A 19,134-nucleotide genomic window follows, 5' to 3' on the forward strand; every position below is an offset into this window, starting at 1 on the left:
ATGAGCCCTTCCACCCTCCCCACCGCCTTTGTCCAGCACAGGCAGCAGAAGAGCTTGCAAGGTAGTGATAAGGGTTTTCTCAAAGAAAAGTGAGTGCCGAGGTGCGAAAGGTAGTGGGTAAAACTCCCTGTGGTTCTGAGTTTAGTCTTACAAGCTTCAGTGGAAGAAAATTAGAGCGCCAATTTGACCTTGTACTGAAAAGACATTTCAATTTCAAAAACTCATGTACATACACTTACTGAAACTGGAATCTAAACCTTAGGATCACACCTTATTCACTAAAGTGTTCAGGTCATCATTAATTTTCAGGAATGCAAATGCCACAAGAGTATGCTTTGCCAGACCATGATAAGGCTACATACTTAAGTCACTGATCTGCTAAAATAACATTAACTGTTGATTGTGATTGAATTTCAGTCCCAAAGAAAGTGCACTGGAGACTGACCGCACCCTCTCTGTGGTCCCTATGTTGGGCACAGCTGTTTGGTAAAAGAAGCAAACTGGAAAAAAAGCACAAGAGAAAGCATCTTACAGGAAATTCTTCTACATGAATAGTACTTATACACATGAACGTGTGTATCTTTGCCATTCTTTAATATAGAGAGGCTCAGGAACATGAAATCATTTACTTAGAACCCTTATAGGAAAGCTTCGGAATGTCCTTACTTGGAATGTCCTCATTCCTCATTCATACTTGCGTATGAATGAGAATGATTTCAAAAAAGTTGTGGCTGAAAAAAAAACAAACAAAAAAACGGATACAGAGAACAGATTAATTGGTTCCCAGGGGTTGGGGGAGGGGTGGCAAAATGGGCAAAGGAATAAAAGAGGTATAAACTTCTGGCTATAAAACCAACAAGTCACACAGATGTAATATACAGCATGGCAACTACAGTTAACAATACCATATTGCAAATTTAAAAGTTGCTAAGAGAGCAGATCTTAAAAGTTACCACAAAAAAGAAAAAAAATCCTGTAGCCATGAGTGGTGATGGATATTAATTACTTGTTGTGGTGAACGTTTTACAAGATAAACAACTATGGAATGCTGTACACTTGAAACAAATAATGTATGTTGCTTGTATCTCAATAAAAAAATTTACCGAAAAAGACCAGCTGTGGCTGGTTAAAGAAAGTACCGTATGAGAAGCATACTTAACACAGCTTGTTGAAGTAGCAAAGAACCTGGGCTTTAGAGGCATATATAAATATGGTTTTCAATTCTAGCTCTGCCACAGCCTAGCTGTTGATTCTAGGTATGGCATTTAACCTCCCTAAACCTCACTCTAAGAATATGTGCAATGGGAACAAAAACAGTATTGATTCTCAGGTTCCTGTGAGGTTATACCTGAGGTTATTCTCAGGTAATTATTAGCCTCACAATAATAATTATCATTACTACTATAGAGACTTAATGAAGGTTTATCAAAATATACCGTGTCCTAAGAGATCCATTCACTAGATCCCAGAGATGTCCTAAAACACATCAGAAAGCTTGCTGTAGAAATGTGAGCAGAAAGGACTGGGATACATTTGAAAATATTTTGTAAACACAATGATCATTTTGAGGAGGATCATAAAACCAAGATTAGTGATTAAAAACAAGAAAATGGAAAGTAGCATTTTTCTAAATAAGCATGTGAAGTATGTCCTTCTTTCATCAACTTATGGATAGGGTTTGACCACCTGTGCCTTAACCTTACCTCTTAACCTAAACAAGGGTGTACAGCACTTGACCAAGTGCGGAAGACTAGCTGGAGACAATCATTAATTAATTAATTAATCAGCTCATTTCTCTTGTCTCAAGAGGACATGTTTTCTTGTGATGCCATTTTTGTACCACTATTGAGACTAAACAACTTTCAGTAAGCTAGAATGTTTGATACTTTGCTCATTCTAAATGGAATGCATTGTTTTCTCAAGTTCATTCTCTACTATAAATGTAACAACAACTTCTTAATTCTACGTGCACTGAACATTATGAAAGAAAATGTTCTGTTACTGAATCATAAGATTCACTCCTTCCCAAAGCATCATCATGTAGAAAATCAGGAATGGTCTATTCTATTGCCCACAGAATATATAACTTAGTTCCTGCAGATCAAGAGTACGATTTCACAATTAAAAACCCACCCTCTTTCAAAAATTTTTTGTTGACATCATGTGACATGAAAGTACATAAAATAGTAATGTATTCTTTACAGTTTTTAAACTTTGAAACTGTTGAAAGATATGAATTGGAAAATTCAGAAAAACAATCCATACCTCAGGCTGACCCAGAGCAACAAATAAAGCTCGAATTTCCTTGAGTATTAAAACAGACAGTTTGCGTGTGGCCACCTGGAAACTGCAGAGTAAAACCAGGGCAAAACCTTCCACAGCATGGAGTACACTGCAGTGGGGACCTCGCTCCGACTGGATTCGGTGGCTGGAGCCATTGGCAATTAGCTGTCACGCAATGAAAAAAAATTCTATGTTCAGAAAAACAACAGTGGAAGAAGTCGTCACTCGTCTATGTATGTTTGGCACATTTGACCTCGTAATACTGACATAAATTACACTGGCTTAGAACCAGACATGTCTATGAATTCATTATTATTCATGAAATATCACAGATCCCTTTTTGTTTTCAGACCACTTACTACTTTGGAATATCATCAACCCTCTGGTGGTTCTAAAAACGAATACCTTTTCAAAGACTATTAGTAAGAATAAAAACCACTTCCATCCACACCATTGGAGATGACCCTATATATTTAAAGTGACCTAATTTGATTTTACTTAAATTCTCTATAGCGATTTCTCTATTTTAGTTACTACTAAACTGAAGTTTCAAACGTTGACTTTCTAATCAGATTTGGTGACCTGTTTTCATGTTAGTTTTTAATCTGGGTTTTGCACGTTAAGTAGAAGGGTTCTGAAAGTTCCCAGACTGAGTGAGTCTAAAGCAAGAGCAAGAAGAAAAATAAATAAATAAAACAAGAGCAAGCAGACAACGGGGCAGATTCTGCCTTCATTTCCAGCTTCCTTTTATAAACATATGCAACCCTTGTTTTCCTCCTTGTCATCTTTTGGCGAATGTAGGACACAAGGATGGAAAATGCCCTGAACCTGCTCTCTGAGGCCAGCCCATCTGGGTTCTAAATATTCTCATACTTCCTGAGCCTTGACATTCCGCAGACCCTCAGTTAAGCTCTTCTGCAGCCAGGCAGTTCCTCTATGGGCTCACTGCCAGTGCCAAGTCATGCTGCCTGGGTTCTCCTCCGATTACACTCCTCCTCAGTGTAAATGAGGAATGCTCTCCAACACGGTATCGTTATTTTTTTTTACCATTCAGGTTTGAGGCATGAAAGAATAAAGAAACCACAAGACTACTTTCTTCTCTGGATAGTGGAGAAAGCAACTAATTTGTGGCTGACTAGGGACAAAAGAAACTGGTGGGCAGCTAACTTTTATATATCCACACCCACATCTAACCCTACATCCATATTCATAGCTATACCCGTATATGCTTTAGATTCATATCCACATCAGCCTCCATAATGCACATCTAACTCCATGTTTATACTTATATTCATATGCCTTAGACTCATACCCATATCTGCTCTAGATTCATATCCATGTCTACCTCCATAATCCACTCCACCTCTATATTCATATGCCTTAGACTCATACCAATATCCATATTCATATCTGCTCTAGATTCATATCCATATCTGGACCCATACACACATTCATATCCAGTTCTCAATGCTAATTCACATCCACATTCAGCTCTGGATCCATATGCATATCTAGATACATATCCATACCTAGATCCATCTCCACATCTACAGCGAGATCCACCTCCACCTCTATTATCTCTTCCCTATGGTCATCTGCTCATACAAACAGATTCTGAAACCTAATTCTCTGAAAGAAAACAATTTCTACTTTCTAAATGCCTTGTTAATAAGTCTAACCTGATGTGACATAATCATGCCCTGAGTTTCTTGGTCACAGATTAAGCAGATGGAAAAACTCAGGGTCACGCCTGGGAAGAAAGTTCCTAGACAGCTGGAAATAAGAACCCAGAAGGTTCTCTGGGCTGCCACTTATCTATATATACGTACTCTGTAAAAGAACATCAATTAATGGGAAGAGCGTGAAAATTACCTCTGCATTTCTGATTTTGTTGGCCTGTTCGTAGACTTTGCCTTGCGTTTGTATGACCAGTTTCCACTGGGTGAGCAGCTGGAGCAGGAGCTTGAGAGACGAGTCGAGGAGCGTGTGATGCATGTCATTTACTTCCCGAAGCAGGAAGTTGGTGAAGCCAAACAGGACATCTTCCCTCCAGTCTGAGAAGTCGACAAGTAAACCCTGAAGAGAATTTTGGGCAATATGTCGCAGTTCATCATCCATATGAATAGAGAGCCTGTAAGATGAGTGAAGACAATGATGTCAGTTAGTAGTTTTTCTTCTACAGCTATAAAGGAACACATGTAGGGCTCTGCTTTTATCTGTGTCTGAAAATGGGTTACCCTCACCTAATATGACGGTTTTCACTCAGCTCCCCTAATGTTAACATCTTAGGTAACCATGGCAGTTGATTAGAACTAAGATGTTAACATTGGTTTGATGCTATTAACTAAAATACAGATTTTATTCAGATTTTACCAGTTTTCCATTAATGTCCTTCCTGTTTCAGAATGCAATCCAAGGCACCATGTTGCATTTAGCTGTATATACTTTTTAATATATTACTGACTATAAAATAAGCTCTAATAGTATCAAAGCTTACCACTCTTCAAGATGGTACTGGAGGACTCGTCCAGAAGTTGAGTGAAAATGAACAATTAAAAGTTAGGTCAGTTATCCTCAATTGGTTTTGCCCCCACCAAGGGATTTTTGGCAACGACTAGAGACATTACCGGTTGCTACAACCTGGGAGGGTGCTCCTGGTATTTGTGTAGAGGTAGAAGCCAAGGACGCTGCTAAACATCCTACAGTGCACAGGACAATGGCTATGACAAAGAATTATCTGGCCTAAAGTGCTGACAGTCAACAGCTTGTTCTATGAGCAGTATTCCATGTTATGGCTTAATAACGTTTAATATTCACCCTGAATGGCATAAGGATAGTTTCTGTGTTTTGATTATAAGAAATAAAGCTTCTATCAACATTCATGTAAAATAAAATGCTGATGATGCCAGAGTTGAGAAATCTTGAGTCTGTCAACTGAAGAATAGCAGTGTATTTGTGATTTAAGCTAGAACACGATAATAGTAAATCTCAACATCGGTATGCAGCATTAGAGCTAACATCACTCTTTATCGAGTTACTCATCCACTTATTTAATATACACACATTTTGAGGCCCTCCTAAGATTCAGCCCTTAGATTGGCTGTGTTTACCGGGTAGAGTGTTAGCTAGAGCGAGGCGTGAGACAGGCCTGGAGAGGGAGCAGGGGCGGTTCGATCGAGGGCCTGTGGGCCACCCAAGGAGGTGACATAGCACTAAGAGGTTAAGTGTGTGCACCCTGGAATTAGATCACCTGACTGCTGTCTTTGCCTCTGTCACGAACAGCTATGCGACCACGTGCTAGTTGCTGAACCTCTCAGCCTCTGAGCCCCAGTCAGGAGACTGGGATAACAGCTGTACGTGTATCTCATTAGCCTGCTGTGAGCTCCTGAGATGATCCACGCAGTGTTGAGCACCACAGCAAGCATGGAGTACATGTGAGCACCTCGTGCATGGGAGCTATTACAGGAAGAAAATGAATTGATTCTGAAAGTTACAGAGGAAAGTAACAGGATGAGGCTCACATCTGAGGGAAAAAAAAAGTTAGGCAGGAATACGGAGGGTGCCTTGAAGAGGTCACAAGACTGAGGGCAGAGACCATCTGGGAGGTCATTACAGTGACTCAGGCACCAAGTGGCGGAGGCCTGACCCAAGGAGGAGAAGACGCGAAGAAGGGAGAGAGGGAGAGTGAAGATACCTAGGATGTAGAATTTCCAGGGCTCAGCAGCCTGGAAGTGTTTAGTGTTCAAGAAGAAGGTGGCTGAGTCAACAGAGGCCCCCTAATGTCCTCAACCAATAGAAAAAGAAATTGTGAACCAGAGTGGTTAAGGAACTTTCTCAAAGTCCAGGATTCTAGCTCAGGACTTCTCATCTTTAATGCAAAGTTTTCTCCACAAAACAGGTCTGGAACAGTTACGTTTTTTTGAATAGACAGTATTTCAGAAACTTAATATGGAATATCCTTATTCTCTAGAGCAGGGGTTCCCAACCTTCGGGATCTAATGCCTGATGATCCGAGGTGGTGCTGATGTAATAACAATAGATATAAAATACACAATACATGTAATGAGCTTGATTCATCCTGAAACCACCCCCCTGCCCATCGACCCCTCTGTGGAAAAATTGTCTTCCATGAAACTGATCCCACGTCCCAAAGAAGTGGGGACCGCTGCTTTAGAGCATGAAGTACACTAATTGGTCCAAATTTGACCAGATAACCAGGCAAAAGCTCATTCATAAGCAGGAAAGCTGTATTTTTCTGTTCCAAAAGCAAGTCAAGTTCTACAAAGATGCTGAGAAGGAAAAGCTAATTCTTCAGGGCAGACTTGCTATTAAGTCTGCAATTATCAAGCAGATCACAGTTGCTAAAAGAACACACAGAGGTCTTAAACCTGGGGCTTCTAATTAAGGACTAAGGAAGGACATCACAAACTTCCTTTGTATTTCAATCCATTTCTGTTATAGAAACCACCCAGTTTGTGCTGTTTTATTATATATAAGAAACCAGGCAAGCACATTTCTTTAGAGTCAAAGTCAAGAAAAAAACCATGGCATGGTCCATTTAGATGAAGCTTTTCAGAAGTTCCAGTACTTTCGGATTTCCAATGAGACCCACTCTACTCTTCATCTCACCTTGTCATCATTCACAATTTGCAATCTGGAATCTGTCTTCATTTTAAACTGACAGTGTGGGATCACAATAAGGACTCTGAGAGCCTGAAGTTGGTGCAGCCCTTGCTATTTTTGGTGACCACTGCTCTTGAAATAATGCTATTCACATGCTTGACTGGTGAAAACACTCAAAAACATTCCTGGAGTACAGACAGACAGGACCAGGGAGGGGAGAGAGCTTTGGGAATAAAAGGCTCAGTTGATAACAGAAGTGGAATGTTTGTGGAAGAAAAAGGTCCAGTGTCATGGAACTGAGATGGGGTGAAAATAACATATCAAGGCAAGACTGAGTGGCAGCAGGTGAGAGAGAAGAGGAAGGTGCTGTGGGAAGGGCTGGGGTCCCCCCACTCCCGCACTGTTCCTTGGAGAGTATGGAGCTGTGTGATCACATACAACTGCTGCTTCTTCCACCCAGAACTTTCTCATTTTTACTTCTGTTAGATTTTTAACAGATAATCACAGCATCATCTTGTGGAGCACACGGGATTGAATATTATAAAAGAGAAAGTGGGCAAAAGATTTTAGCTGACTAAAAAGGAAAAGAAGACTCAGAGGCAAACGAGAAAGATGCTCAGCCACCCCTAGGATGCAGGAAGTGCCAGGAGGCTGTTGATGCTGGCCGACCTACTCGAAACCTCCTGGTCCAGTGAGTGAGGAGTGGCTAAGGAGAGGGCGCCCCAAACCCCGGCAGAGCCATCCCACTGAGAAATCAGAAAAGGATGGGCTCTTGCCAGTAACATAAACACCTGTGATTACAATAAACAACAGTCCTGTGAGAATCTGGAGGCTGCAACTGAGAGAGCAGAGAGACGTTTAAAGAAGGCAACTCAGGAAGTCTGACCAGCTTGGGGGACCTGAGGGAAAATTTCTAAGAAGCTGATCTGGTTTCCAGGAGCTGAAAATGGGGTCACAAGTATATGGTTACACACAAGATCACCGACAGGGCTTGAAAGGACTCCACCGTGACACAGGAGTCAAGCACACCCAAAAAACCGCTACTGCCAACATCAGCTGCGTGTGTCATCCCTCGTCCCCCTCTCCACTGGCAGCTGGCACGGGGTGCAGGGACCGGAGTGGCCTGATTCAACAGGTGGCCACGGCCAATGGTCCCAAGGCCCTGCCTGGAGTCAGGGGTGTAGGTCAGGGGTACAGTGCGAGCACTATGCTGAGTAAGGATGTGGGTTAAGTGGGGAAAACCCAGAGCCTGAGCAAGGCCGCCTTCTTTGTTGGTCAGACCAGACAAACCACTGAACCAAAAATACTTCCATAAAGGTGAGCTCCACTTCAGGTGGAGCTGGCTCTTCAGTCGCTTTGAAGAGTTTTGTTGCTGGAGGTTCGCTGGGAGCGACTGCAAATTCACAAACTATACCCAGAAGAAAAGCTCCATTAGGAAGGACAGCCTCATTTCAACTCTGGCAGGACCGACCAAAGGTTATCAGATGTATGAGGGACCTGCTGGCCCACAACATCACCAAGGGTAGAAGGGGAAGAAATGGTTGAGAAGGGAAAGCCCAGAGGGAGACCAGGGTTTCTAAGAGGAGCAACACATGCTAACAAGTGGACTGTTAACCTCTGCAATGTTCACACCAGGAGCAGTAGAAATTTCCTCTCTAAGGTGTGAAGAGAGTGAGCTTCCACTATTTACAGTGCCTTGAACTACTTCTCAATTAAAATGCAGAAATAAGATGAAGTGGTCTAACAAGGACCTACTGTGTAGCACTGGTCAATGTTATGTGGCAGCCTGTATGGAAGGGGAGCTTGAGGGAGAATGGAGACATGTATAATACATGTAATGTGTGGCTGAGTCTCTTCCCTGTTCACCTCAAACTGTCACAAACATTGTCTGTTTATTGGCTATACTGTTTAGTTGCCACGTCTTGTCTGACTCTTTGTGATCCCATAGACTGCAGCCCGCCAGGCTCCCCTGTCCATGGGATTTCCCAGGCAAGAATACCAGAGTGGGTTGCCATTTCCTTCTCCATAATTGGCTATACCCCGGTACAAAATAAAAAGCTAAAAAATTATAAGATAAAATTATAAAGTAAAAAAAAAAATTATTAAGGGGTTTATCAAGGCAGTATGTTCTCACCTGGCTACTCAAAACAGCCACCCTCTGCTATATACACACAGGCTAAAGAACCAATGATAAATGGTAAATTTAAGTATTTTTCAGATACTACCAAAGGTGGAACTGTGAATGCATGACCTCAAAGTTCTACCAACTGAAAAGAAACACTCCATAAAATGTGCATGAATTGCATAAAACCAATGACATCTGTCACTTCCATTCTGCTTCAGGAAAATTCTATAAATTTGAGCAACTGACTTTTACTCTTCTGAAATTCAAGCTCCTTGTCTGAAAATAGGAATGAACGTGTGCCCACTTTCCTGCATCATGTATATGAAACTGTACGTTGTGGCATCGTACGTTATTCAGATTCAAAGATGCCTAAAAATAACAACTAACATTTGCTCAGAGCTTGCTGTGTTCTAGCCCTGATGTTAAGTGATTTGTATCCATTGTTTAATTCTCACAAGCCTATTTCATATTTTTGAAAGAAGGGTCAGCAAAGCCTGAATGCAACTAGAGTGCTATAGCAAGTGATGAAGGAGCCTCTTGTCAAGGGCAGAGCAGGAAACATTTGGGAAGTGAAAGAGAAAAGAGATGTCAACTGCCAAGGAGAAGAGTAAGCTCCCCCTTCTTTGCTTGTGGCTCAGACAGTAAAGAATCCACCTGCAATGCAGGAGACCAGAATTTGATCCCTAGGTTGGGAAGATCCCCTGGAGAAAGGAAAGGCTACCCACTCCAGTATTCTGGCCTGGAGAATTTCATGGACAGAGGAGCCTGGCGGGCTACAGTCCATGGAGTTACAAACAGTTGGACACGACTGAGTAACCAACCCTTTCACTTTTCACTTTGACTTAATGCTGGGAAGGGAGCCTCTAGAGGACAATCCTTGAAACTCCTGTCACTAAAAACTGACTCTTGCCATCTACCTCTACAAAGATTAAATTATGAACCATTGCAGCTGCTGACCTTCAACACCTTCTGAAAGAAGTTCAGGATGGAGATCAGGAATGGGGCACACTGTGCTCTGGGAAAAACTGGCAGAGCAGGTCTTCAGATAGTAAGATATTTTCAGGAGAAGATTCTATGAGCCTAATTCTTATATCTCCTCATATCTAGAAGAGCACGAAAATCCATCATGGAGACATGTGCTCTGCATGAATAGCAGCTGCCTTCAGGAGACTAGCAGAAACCTTCTGCAAAAAATATATGCTTGATTTTGCATATTTCCCCTTCACTGAAACCACATATATACTTGACCTTCTCCCGACCTCTTTGGAGCAGTTTCTCAGAGCTGTCTGAAATGCTGTCTCCTGGGCTACAGCCCTTACTTTGCCCCAGGTAAAACCTAACACAACTTTCACCCCGTATCAGTATATATATATTTTCAGTCAACACTCATTCAGGGAACTGAGCTGTGAGGGGCAGCAGAGCCTGCATGAAAGTTGGTTTGCCGATTATGAAGCAAACCAAGTTTTTCTCTGGTAAAAATGTACCATGGATGTGACCACGAGACTGTCTGAAATAAAAGGGCTCACAGCTCTCGGATGAGACCATGTCAGAAGTCAACTGAATCCAAATGTGACTGGACTGTAGGGGAATAAAGCGAGTGAAGGCTTGGAACCCCCATTTACTGCTCTTCAGCTTCTTCACTTCTGCCCTGTGACCTTCTTGAGAGCTGAAGGGGATCGTTTTCTCATAGGTTAATGGACCCAGTGTGAGGGCCAGCTCTCTGAGTTATCCTTCCCCTGAGAGAACAGCCTCCAGCTTCTTTTGAAGCTTATGAAAAAGGCCTCTTCACAGGCTTCCCATATAAGTCCAGTCATCTTCTCAACTTCACCCCGAGACTTGAACTCTCAAGAATATTTATTTGTTCTTTCCCCTCATAAAAACAGGACCCACTGCTTTGGACTCTGTAAGAATGTACACAATAATAAACACGATACACTATAAATAGCATTGCCATTCCAACCACGTCTGACAGAATTCCCTCCTGACATGCCAGGCACGGAGGGTCTGCAGACCCAGGCGTCACTGGACGCTATCAAGGTGATTTCAGAGATAAAGAGTCTCCCACTCAGATTTACAGCAAAAGAGCACTAGAGATGTTACCAAAAGGCTGCACGACATTAAAAACTTAGCATTTCAAAGGGTTTGGTTACATAATCATCACCAGTTAGAAAGTCACTGAAATAAGTGAACTTTGCTTCTACTTCAGTTTAACTGATAGCTGTCTTTTCCCTGTTGACATTTACTTTCAGATGAACCAAATGCTGCCAGGTCGTCTGTGAGCCCTCTCAACAGGCTTGTGAGCAAAAGACAGGCTGAGGGGTTAAATACTTCATCTAGATCACTTGGCTAGTCAAATGGCAAAGCAGAGAAGCAAAATTCAAGACTTCCCAAGGGAATCAGTATCGTTCCCATTTCGGGGCACCTCCCCCACAACTTTCAAGATGCTGGCCCCTCATTCTCTTGCCTGGAAAATTCCAGAGACAGAGGAGCCCGGTGGGCTACAGTCCACGGGGTCACAAAGAGTCAGACACAGGTTCAGTTGAACCTGAGTGGCCACGGAGAGCGGTCTTTCGTCCCCTGATTCCACAGTGCCCCTGAAGCCCTCTCACTCAGAGCCTCTCCTCTGTGGAAATATCAACACTGGTCTTCTGGTCACAGCACCCTCCCCACTGTTGTCTATGGCAAATGGACAGGCTGCACCTCTACATCTTGGGGTGACTTTGGCACTTGTCTTTTCTTTACAGTCAGTCTTTGCCATCACACTGGGAGACTCCGTATTAGCCTGGATGGTCCTTTAGAGTATCTTGGTCTCTTTCTTCCTGGGCTCCTCCCACCTCCAAATCACCATGTTTATCATGCATTGGGAATCCACCCTCTGTGCATAAGTGCTTAGTCGCTCATTCGTGTTTCACTCTTTGCAACCCTATGGCCTACAGCCCACCAGGCTCCTCTGTCCATGGGATTTCCCAGGCAAGAATACTGGAGTGGGTTGCCATTCCCTTGTCCAGGGGTTCTTCGCAACCCAGGGATTGAACCTGGGTCTCCCACATTGTAGGCAGATTGTTTACCATCTGAGCCACCAGGGAAGTCCCGTGGATAAATAAGGTTATGTATAATACATCTTTAATCAAATCAGCATCAATATCTGTTATCCTTCTCTGGGCTTTCCACCATTATCAGATTACCCAGCCAGAAATACTACTTTCTTTTATCATGTTATTCTCCATAAGTCCAAACACCTCAGGTAGTAGTAAACTTAGTTGAAAATATGCCTCTCCAGTCATTTCTATTTCTTTTTATCAGGGGGTTTCCAAACTCCTTTTTCTTCTTTTTTTCAAATCATGATGACTTTTGTTCTTCCTTCTTCCACCCTTTCCACAAACCCCATTTCTAATGATTTTGTCTTCCAAATGTATTCAGGTTATAAGTCACTTATGATTTTTAAATTAAAGACATGCATAACTGTCAACCAGAACTTCAGATCAACATGAGAAAAATCAAGCTTACTTAAGTACAATAATATCATTTCATTCAAAGCAGATTAACCCGAGGTTCAAGCTGGACTGTGCATTCTTATGGAGGATGGTGGGGGATAAATGTATGGATTTTGGAAGCTTTCTGAAGTATAAAACTACAAAACTTAGCTTGGGATCCCTGTTTCTTGGCCCTCCAGGGGTGTGGGTCTCAGATTGAGAATCAGATCCTGAGCGAACTTTTTCCTGAACAGACTCATGTCATGTCCTGGTCCCGCCTCTGTCCTTGTCCTCACGTCACTCCTTCTTCATCTCTGACTCTGTCTTTCCTTCAAGGGCAGCTCACGTTCCACCATCTTCCAGGAGTCACCTGCTGCCATCCCCAGACCACGGTAATCCTCCTACCCTCTGATTTCAGGTATCACATATTTTGTGTGCCATTAATTTGCAGAAGTTCAGGCTTTAGATTACTACTTACCTTATGTGCTTATGTCTTTGCTTCTATATTGAATTTTAAACCTCTTGAGCATGGGAGTTAAAAAAACAAAGCTGAAACCAAAAGCATTTCTTTACTCTTTCTGGGCATGCTAGATAGTACTGAGAGTTAATAAATGTCCATTTTTAAAATGAACATTCTTTTAGGAATCATGACAAAGGATTAAAATTGAGTTTGGTGAAAAAATGCCCACCACAGTCCTCACCTACCTCGCCAGCAGGTCAATAAGTTCAAGTTTTGACATCCCATCAGGAAGCAGTCGAGGAATAGCAGCAACACAGGTCCTGAAAAGATCTATTTTTGGCTTTCTCTCACCCCTGGAATGTGAAGACAAAGTTTAAACATAAGTCAAAGGTTGTGAAAACATTTTTAAAAATTGGTCAAATATGTAAACAAAGACTAGAATCAAGGCCTTCTGAATCACCACCTGGTGTCTGCTCCACATTATTTTTTAAAAACAAAGCTATTTTAGTGCTCTTTTAAGCTTTAATAGCCTCAAAAGTATAAATGTTAGAAACTCACAAAAGCTATCCTTTGATAGTTTAATTTTTAAAATTCCTTTTATACTTATTTAGTTTGTGAGTTCTCAATAATACATTTTTAATTAAAATTTTTTGTTTTAGCAAACATCAGCTAACTTTAAAAAAGCATTACGATTAAAATTCCATGTTATTCTTAGTATTTACGCCCTTTATAGCTTGGCCAGTTCTAAGAGAACTTATGAACATGTAAATGTTGGACAGAGGTACATATCTAAAGAGGAAAATGTCAGTAGCAGAAGCATTCTATCATACATCTTTCTATTCAGTGGCTTTCTGTAGGTTTGGTCCCTGTGGGCTGCTGTAAAGATACTGAATTTACTAAAATGCCTAAATGCATCAGCATGTAAGAAATGTATTATAGTCATTCCTACATTTAGCACTGAAAAATAGGATTTTAATGTATACAAGGAATGGTGCCTGTTACAAACACAAAATCCGAAAGCTTCTCTAATGAGTTATGCTTCTCACTGCTGGTTTTCACTTTTTTTTTTTTTTTTTTTAGTGCATCCAAAAATAAGTCTTTCATATTGTCAAGTAAAATCCTGAAATGTATATAATTGTGCACCCATTTCTGTTTTTTTAAAATTATACCAATGGTCCTGACCTCTATGGAGATTTCCTCTTTCTAAGCTAATTAATGTCTTCTATGGGGCCACCTCATGTGAAGAGTTGACTCATTGGAAAAGACCCTGATGCTGGGAGGGATTGCGGGCAGGAGGAGAAGGGGATGACAGAGGATGAGATGGCTGGATGGCATCACTGACTCAATGGAAGTTAGTTTTAGTAACTCCGGGAGATGGTGATGGGACAGGGAGGCCTGGCGTGTTGCGATTCATGGGGTAGCAAAGAGTTGGACATGACTAAGTGACTGAACTGAACTGATGCAGCTTCCCTGGTGGCTCAGCAGTAAAGAACCTGCCTGCCAATGCAGAACATACAAGAGACTCAGGTTCGAGCCATGGGTTGGGAAGATTCCTGGAGAAGGAAATGGCAACCCACTCCAGTATTCTTGCCTGGAGAATCCCATGGACTGAGGAGCCTGGCGGGCTGCAGTCCATGGGGTCACAAAAGAGTCAGACACAGTTGAGCGACTAGACAAACAACAATGCCTTCTATATTCTGCTGTAAAATGTGAAGGGAAAACATACATTTGGTGATAAATTACTTCAATTTTTACTAGTTTAAGTAGGTAACTGATTCTTAACCATATATTTTATCAATAACCTTTATGGGAAAACTAAATTACACGTCAAATCTTTCAAATGGCTTAAGTGATAAAATAAAACAGCATATTTAAATTCTGATTTACTCCTCTGAGAATTAATGCAAAATCGGCACCAAATTAACACAGTCCTAGGACACAATAATGAAAACACAAAGTAGCACAGAAGCAATTTCTTCCTGGAATAGCATATTCTATTCTGTGTTAGAACAGAAATGTAACGAGCAGAATCCATGCTCTCTGTAAGCTAAAGAGGATAATCGGACAGCAATTTCGCTCTGTGACTACTTTTTAGCATGTGTTTGTAACTTTATTAGGAATGAATACAAAACTGTTTATATATATAAACAAAAAAAAGACATCTGTCATTTCTAAAATACTTTGTTTTTGTGGGAAGCTATAAGATTATTTTCTCTCCTTTTCCATGGTCATTTTGCAGGGGATGCACACAGACTCTGCACAGTGGCCTCCAATCAACTGAAGGAAGGAGCAGACTTCAAATGATATCTGTGGCGGCTGGAAAGAGTTAGAGCCTGGTGACTGATGTGAGTGCTCATGTGTGACACACAGAGTCATTTCAATAGCTCTCCTGACATGCTCTCCAGATGTTTTAAACACCTGGGATTACATTCCTATCTGTCGGAAAACAGACTGACCCCACCTGGCCTGAAGTGTATGACAAATTCTGCCAGACAGAATTCCCAGCTGATAAAGCGAGCCCAGATTAGAAACTCTCAATGGTGCCTGGTGTCCTTTTATTGCAGTCCTCACTCCCTCGGCTTTTATAGGAAGTCCGTGTGTGTGCACCCAGTCATGTCTGACCCTTTGTGACCCCATGGACTGCAGCCCGCCAGGCTCCTCTGTCCATGGGATTCTCCAGGCAAGAGTACTGGAGTGGATTGCCATTTCCTACTCCAGGGGGATCCTCCCAACCTGGGGATCAAACCTGTGTCTCTTGTATGCCCTGCATTGGCAGGTGGGTTCTTTACCACCTGCGCCACCTGGGAAGCCCCAAATAACATAGTATTTATTAGCAGACATTGTATAATTATTATTAACAAACATATTATTATATTTACTATTATTACCATTTTTGCCAGCATAAAGCACAAGAGGGATGAGAAATGGAGACAGCAACACGGAAGGCTTCATGTTTAAGTTCACACCCTACACAGGGCCTGGACCAACCTCAAATACCAACTCCAATAACCGTTTCCATTAGCATGGTATGGACCTCAACTCTCTTTCCCTAAATGCTTATATGATTCTCTAATGTTTCTCCCTGTGTTTTAGAAATGCAGCCATTAAATATTTTCCACTTAACGGTCTGCTTTAAAACCTAGCACAAAAACTTTTTCTAGCCCAATTTGAGGGTCTTAAGATGGTTGACTAGGAAAAAGTTAAGAATCACCTTAGAAAAGGTTTGAGGTATTACTAAAATACAAATGAAATGTTTACACTTACATTTAAACCTGTATCCATTTAAGGTTTTGAATATGTTTTAGTCCTGACCTGTTCTATGACCTCTGCATTACAAACATAGTTTTCCTTTATTTATTATTATTGTTCTGGACGCACCACATGACTTGCAGGATCTTAAGCTTCCCAACCAGGTCCCTAGCAGTGGAAGTGTGGAGTCATAACCACTGAAAGGCCAGGCAAGTCCCTCATAGTTTTCTTTTAAACATCTTTCATTTCTTGACTGTTTTCAAAGGAAACAACTATATGGAGGAAGTTTTAAAAGCACTTCTTGTATCTTCTACATTATCAATTGAAAATTGCTTAAACATATTCAAAGAGTACATAATAAGGAAGTTAAAGGTTTATGGACAATCTGGCAATTTGTGAGATAAGTACTAGAGCTGTAGACAAGATTTCAATGTTATTAACTTTGGTCACTATCACTTCTGCTATCATTTTGGTTGAAAAGTCTATAGCAACATGCACTCCATATCATTTCAAGCAAATGACTGGCAAGCTATAGGAAAATATACATTGTATAACCCATTTTTATTAAAAAAATATATATTTGTGTTGACACTGGGAAACTATGGAAGAAACCACCCTGAATCAAGGAATGGCTGCAGATTTTAAGTGGAGCTCTGTAGAGGAGGTTTTCATTTTAACTTGCCATACTGCTAAATATGCATTAAAAATAATTCTGTATTTTTAATTTTATCATGTTTTGTTTCACTGTACTTTGCTTTTAACATACTAATGTTAATACACACCAATAACATGAACTTTCCTACATAGGTAACAAGCTTCCTGTTAATAGTGATACTTAGAACTGGATATGCTAAGAATCAGCCTGCCAACATAGAAGCTGCAGGAGATGAGAGTTCGATCATTGGGTTGGGAAGTTCCCCTGGAGTAAGAAATGGCAACCCACTCCAGTATCCTCACCTGGAGAAGTCCATGGACAGAGGAGCTGGGCAGGCTACAATGCACGGGGTCGCAAGAATTTGGACATGACAGAGCACACATGGTAAGTGACAAAGAAAAATTTTCTAATTATATTTTTAGAAATTTATGACACAGGTGCCAAATATAATTTAATTCACAGTTCAACAAAGTCCAAACTTTCTTAAAATGAAGAGTCACAACCAAATCCATGTTCCTACCATAAGCAATTAAAAGTAGCAAATACAAATTGTGTGAGTTTCTAATGAAGAGCACTAATTACAAATCCAGATCTCAAATTTTGGCTAAGATCAACCGATTTCTACATTTTAAGCTACGAACACATTCTCAAAATCCAGTATTTCTATGACACGGTTACATAGAGAATATTCAGTTCAGCTCAGTCGCTCAGCCATGTTCGACTCCTTGCGACCCCATGAACCGCAGCACGCCAGGCCTCCCTGTCCATCACCAACTCCCGGAGTCCACCCAAACCCATGTCCATTGAGTCAGTGATGCCATCCAACCACCTCATCCTCTGTCATCCCCTTTTCCTCCTGCCCTCATCTTTCCCAGCATCTGGGTCTTTTCCAGTGAGTCAGCTCTTCACATCAGGTGGCCAAAGTATTGGAGTTTCGGCTTCAATATCAGTTCTTCCAATGAACACCCAGGACTGCTCTGCTTTAGGATGGACTGGTTGGATCTCCTTGCAGTCCAAGGGACTCTCAAGAGTCTCCTCCAACACCACACTTCAAAAGCATCAATTCTTCAGCACTCAGCTTTCTTTATAGTCCAACTCTCACATCCATACATGACTACAGGAAAAACCCTAGCCTTGACTAGACAGAACTGTGTGGATAAAGTAATGTCTCTGCTTTTTAATATGCTATCTAGGTTGGTCATAACTTTCCTTCCAAGGAGTAAGCATCTTTCAATTTCATGGCTGCAATCACCATCTGCAGTGATTTTGGAGCCCCCCAAAAATAAAATCTGACACTGTTTACACTGTTTCCCCATCTATTTCCCATGAAGTGATGGGACCAGATGCCATGATCTTAGCTTTCTGAATGCTGAGTTTTAAGCCAACTTTTTCACTCTCCTCTTTCACTTTCATCAAGAGGCTCTTTAGTTCTTCACTTTCTGCCATAAGGGTGGTGTCATCTGCATATCTGAGGTGATTGATATTTCTCCTGGCAATCTGGATTCCACTTTGTGCTTCCTCTAGCCCAGCGTTTCTCATGATGTACTCTGCATAGAAGTTAAATAAGCAGGGTGACAATATACAGCCTTGACGTACTCCTTTTCCTATTTGGAAACAGCCTGTTGTTCCATGTCCAGTTCTAACTGTTGCTTCCTGACCTACATACAGATTTCTCAAGAGGCAGGTCAGGTGGTCTGGTATTCCCATTTCTTTCAGGATTTTCCACAGTTTATTGTGATCCACACAGTCAAAGGCTTTGGCATAGTCAATAAAGCAGAAGTAGATGTTTTTCTGGAACTCTCTTGCTTTTTCCATGATCCAGCGGATGTTGGCAATTTGATCTCCGGTTCCTCTGTCTTTTCTAAAACCAGCTTGAACATCTGGAAGTTCACGGTTCACGTATTTCTGAAGCAGGGCTTGGAGAATTTTAAGCATCACTTTACTAGCATGTGAGATGAGTATTAAGCAGGTTTAACTCTCACATTTCAGGAATACTCACTAGAAACAAGTGAACTTGTGATTCTTATAGATGGTATGACTGTAAACTGGTGGTGTTGCTCTAGCACATGGGCTTGGGAGCAAAACATCACTTCTGAAAACCGTGGACCAGAAAAAGTCTTGGGCCCATTTTCTAACTTACTGGCCTAATGATACTTGAAATATAGCCAAAAAAGATCAATCTTGGATTTCACTTTACTTTTACAGTTAGTCAAATATTATCAAACTATGTTTTTAATATCCCTAACACTTCTTTAAAGGAAATCAA

General features: G+C 41.3%; 1 protein-coding gene across 5 annotated transcripts in view; it reads right to left on the reverse strand.

Annotated features, from left to right (window-relative positions):
- Positions 1-19,134, reverse strand: part of FRY (FRY microtubule binding protein) — a 438,786-nt gene that overhangs the window by 105,081 nt on the left and 314,571 nt on the right. For all 5 annotated transcript variants that reach the window (XM_069601592.1, XM_069601589.1, XM_069601588.1 and 2 more), the window contains 3 exons: positions 13,210-13,317; positions 4,156-4,414; positions 2,266-2,448 (listed from right to left, as the gene is read on the reverse strand). In XM_069601592.1, coding sequence (XP_069457693.1) covers positions 2,266-2,448; positions 4,156-4,414; positions 13,210-13,317 — 550 coding nt within the window. The remainder of the gene's footprint in view (positions 1-2,265; positions 2,449-4,155; positions 4,415-13,209; positions 13,318-19,134) is intronic.

Source organism: Ovis canadensis, chromosome 10 (assembly GCF_042477335.2).
Source record: "Ovis canadensis isolate MfBH-ARS-UI-01 breed Bighorn chromosome 10, ARS-UI_OviCan_v2, whole genome shotgun sequence".
Classification (NCBI taxonomy): Eukaryota; Metazoa; Chordata; class Mammalia; order Artiodactyla; family Bovidae; genus Ovis; species Ovis canadensis.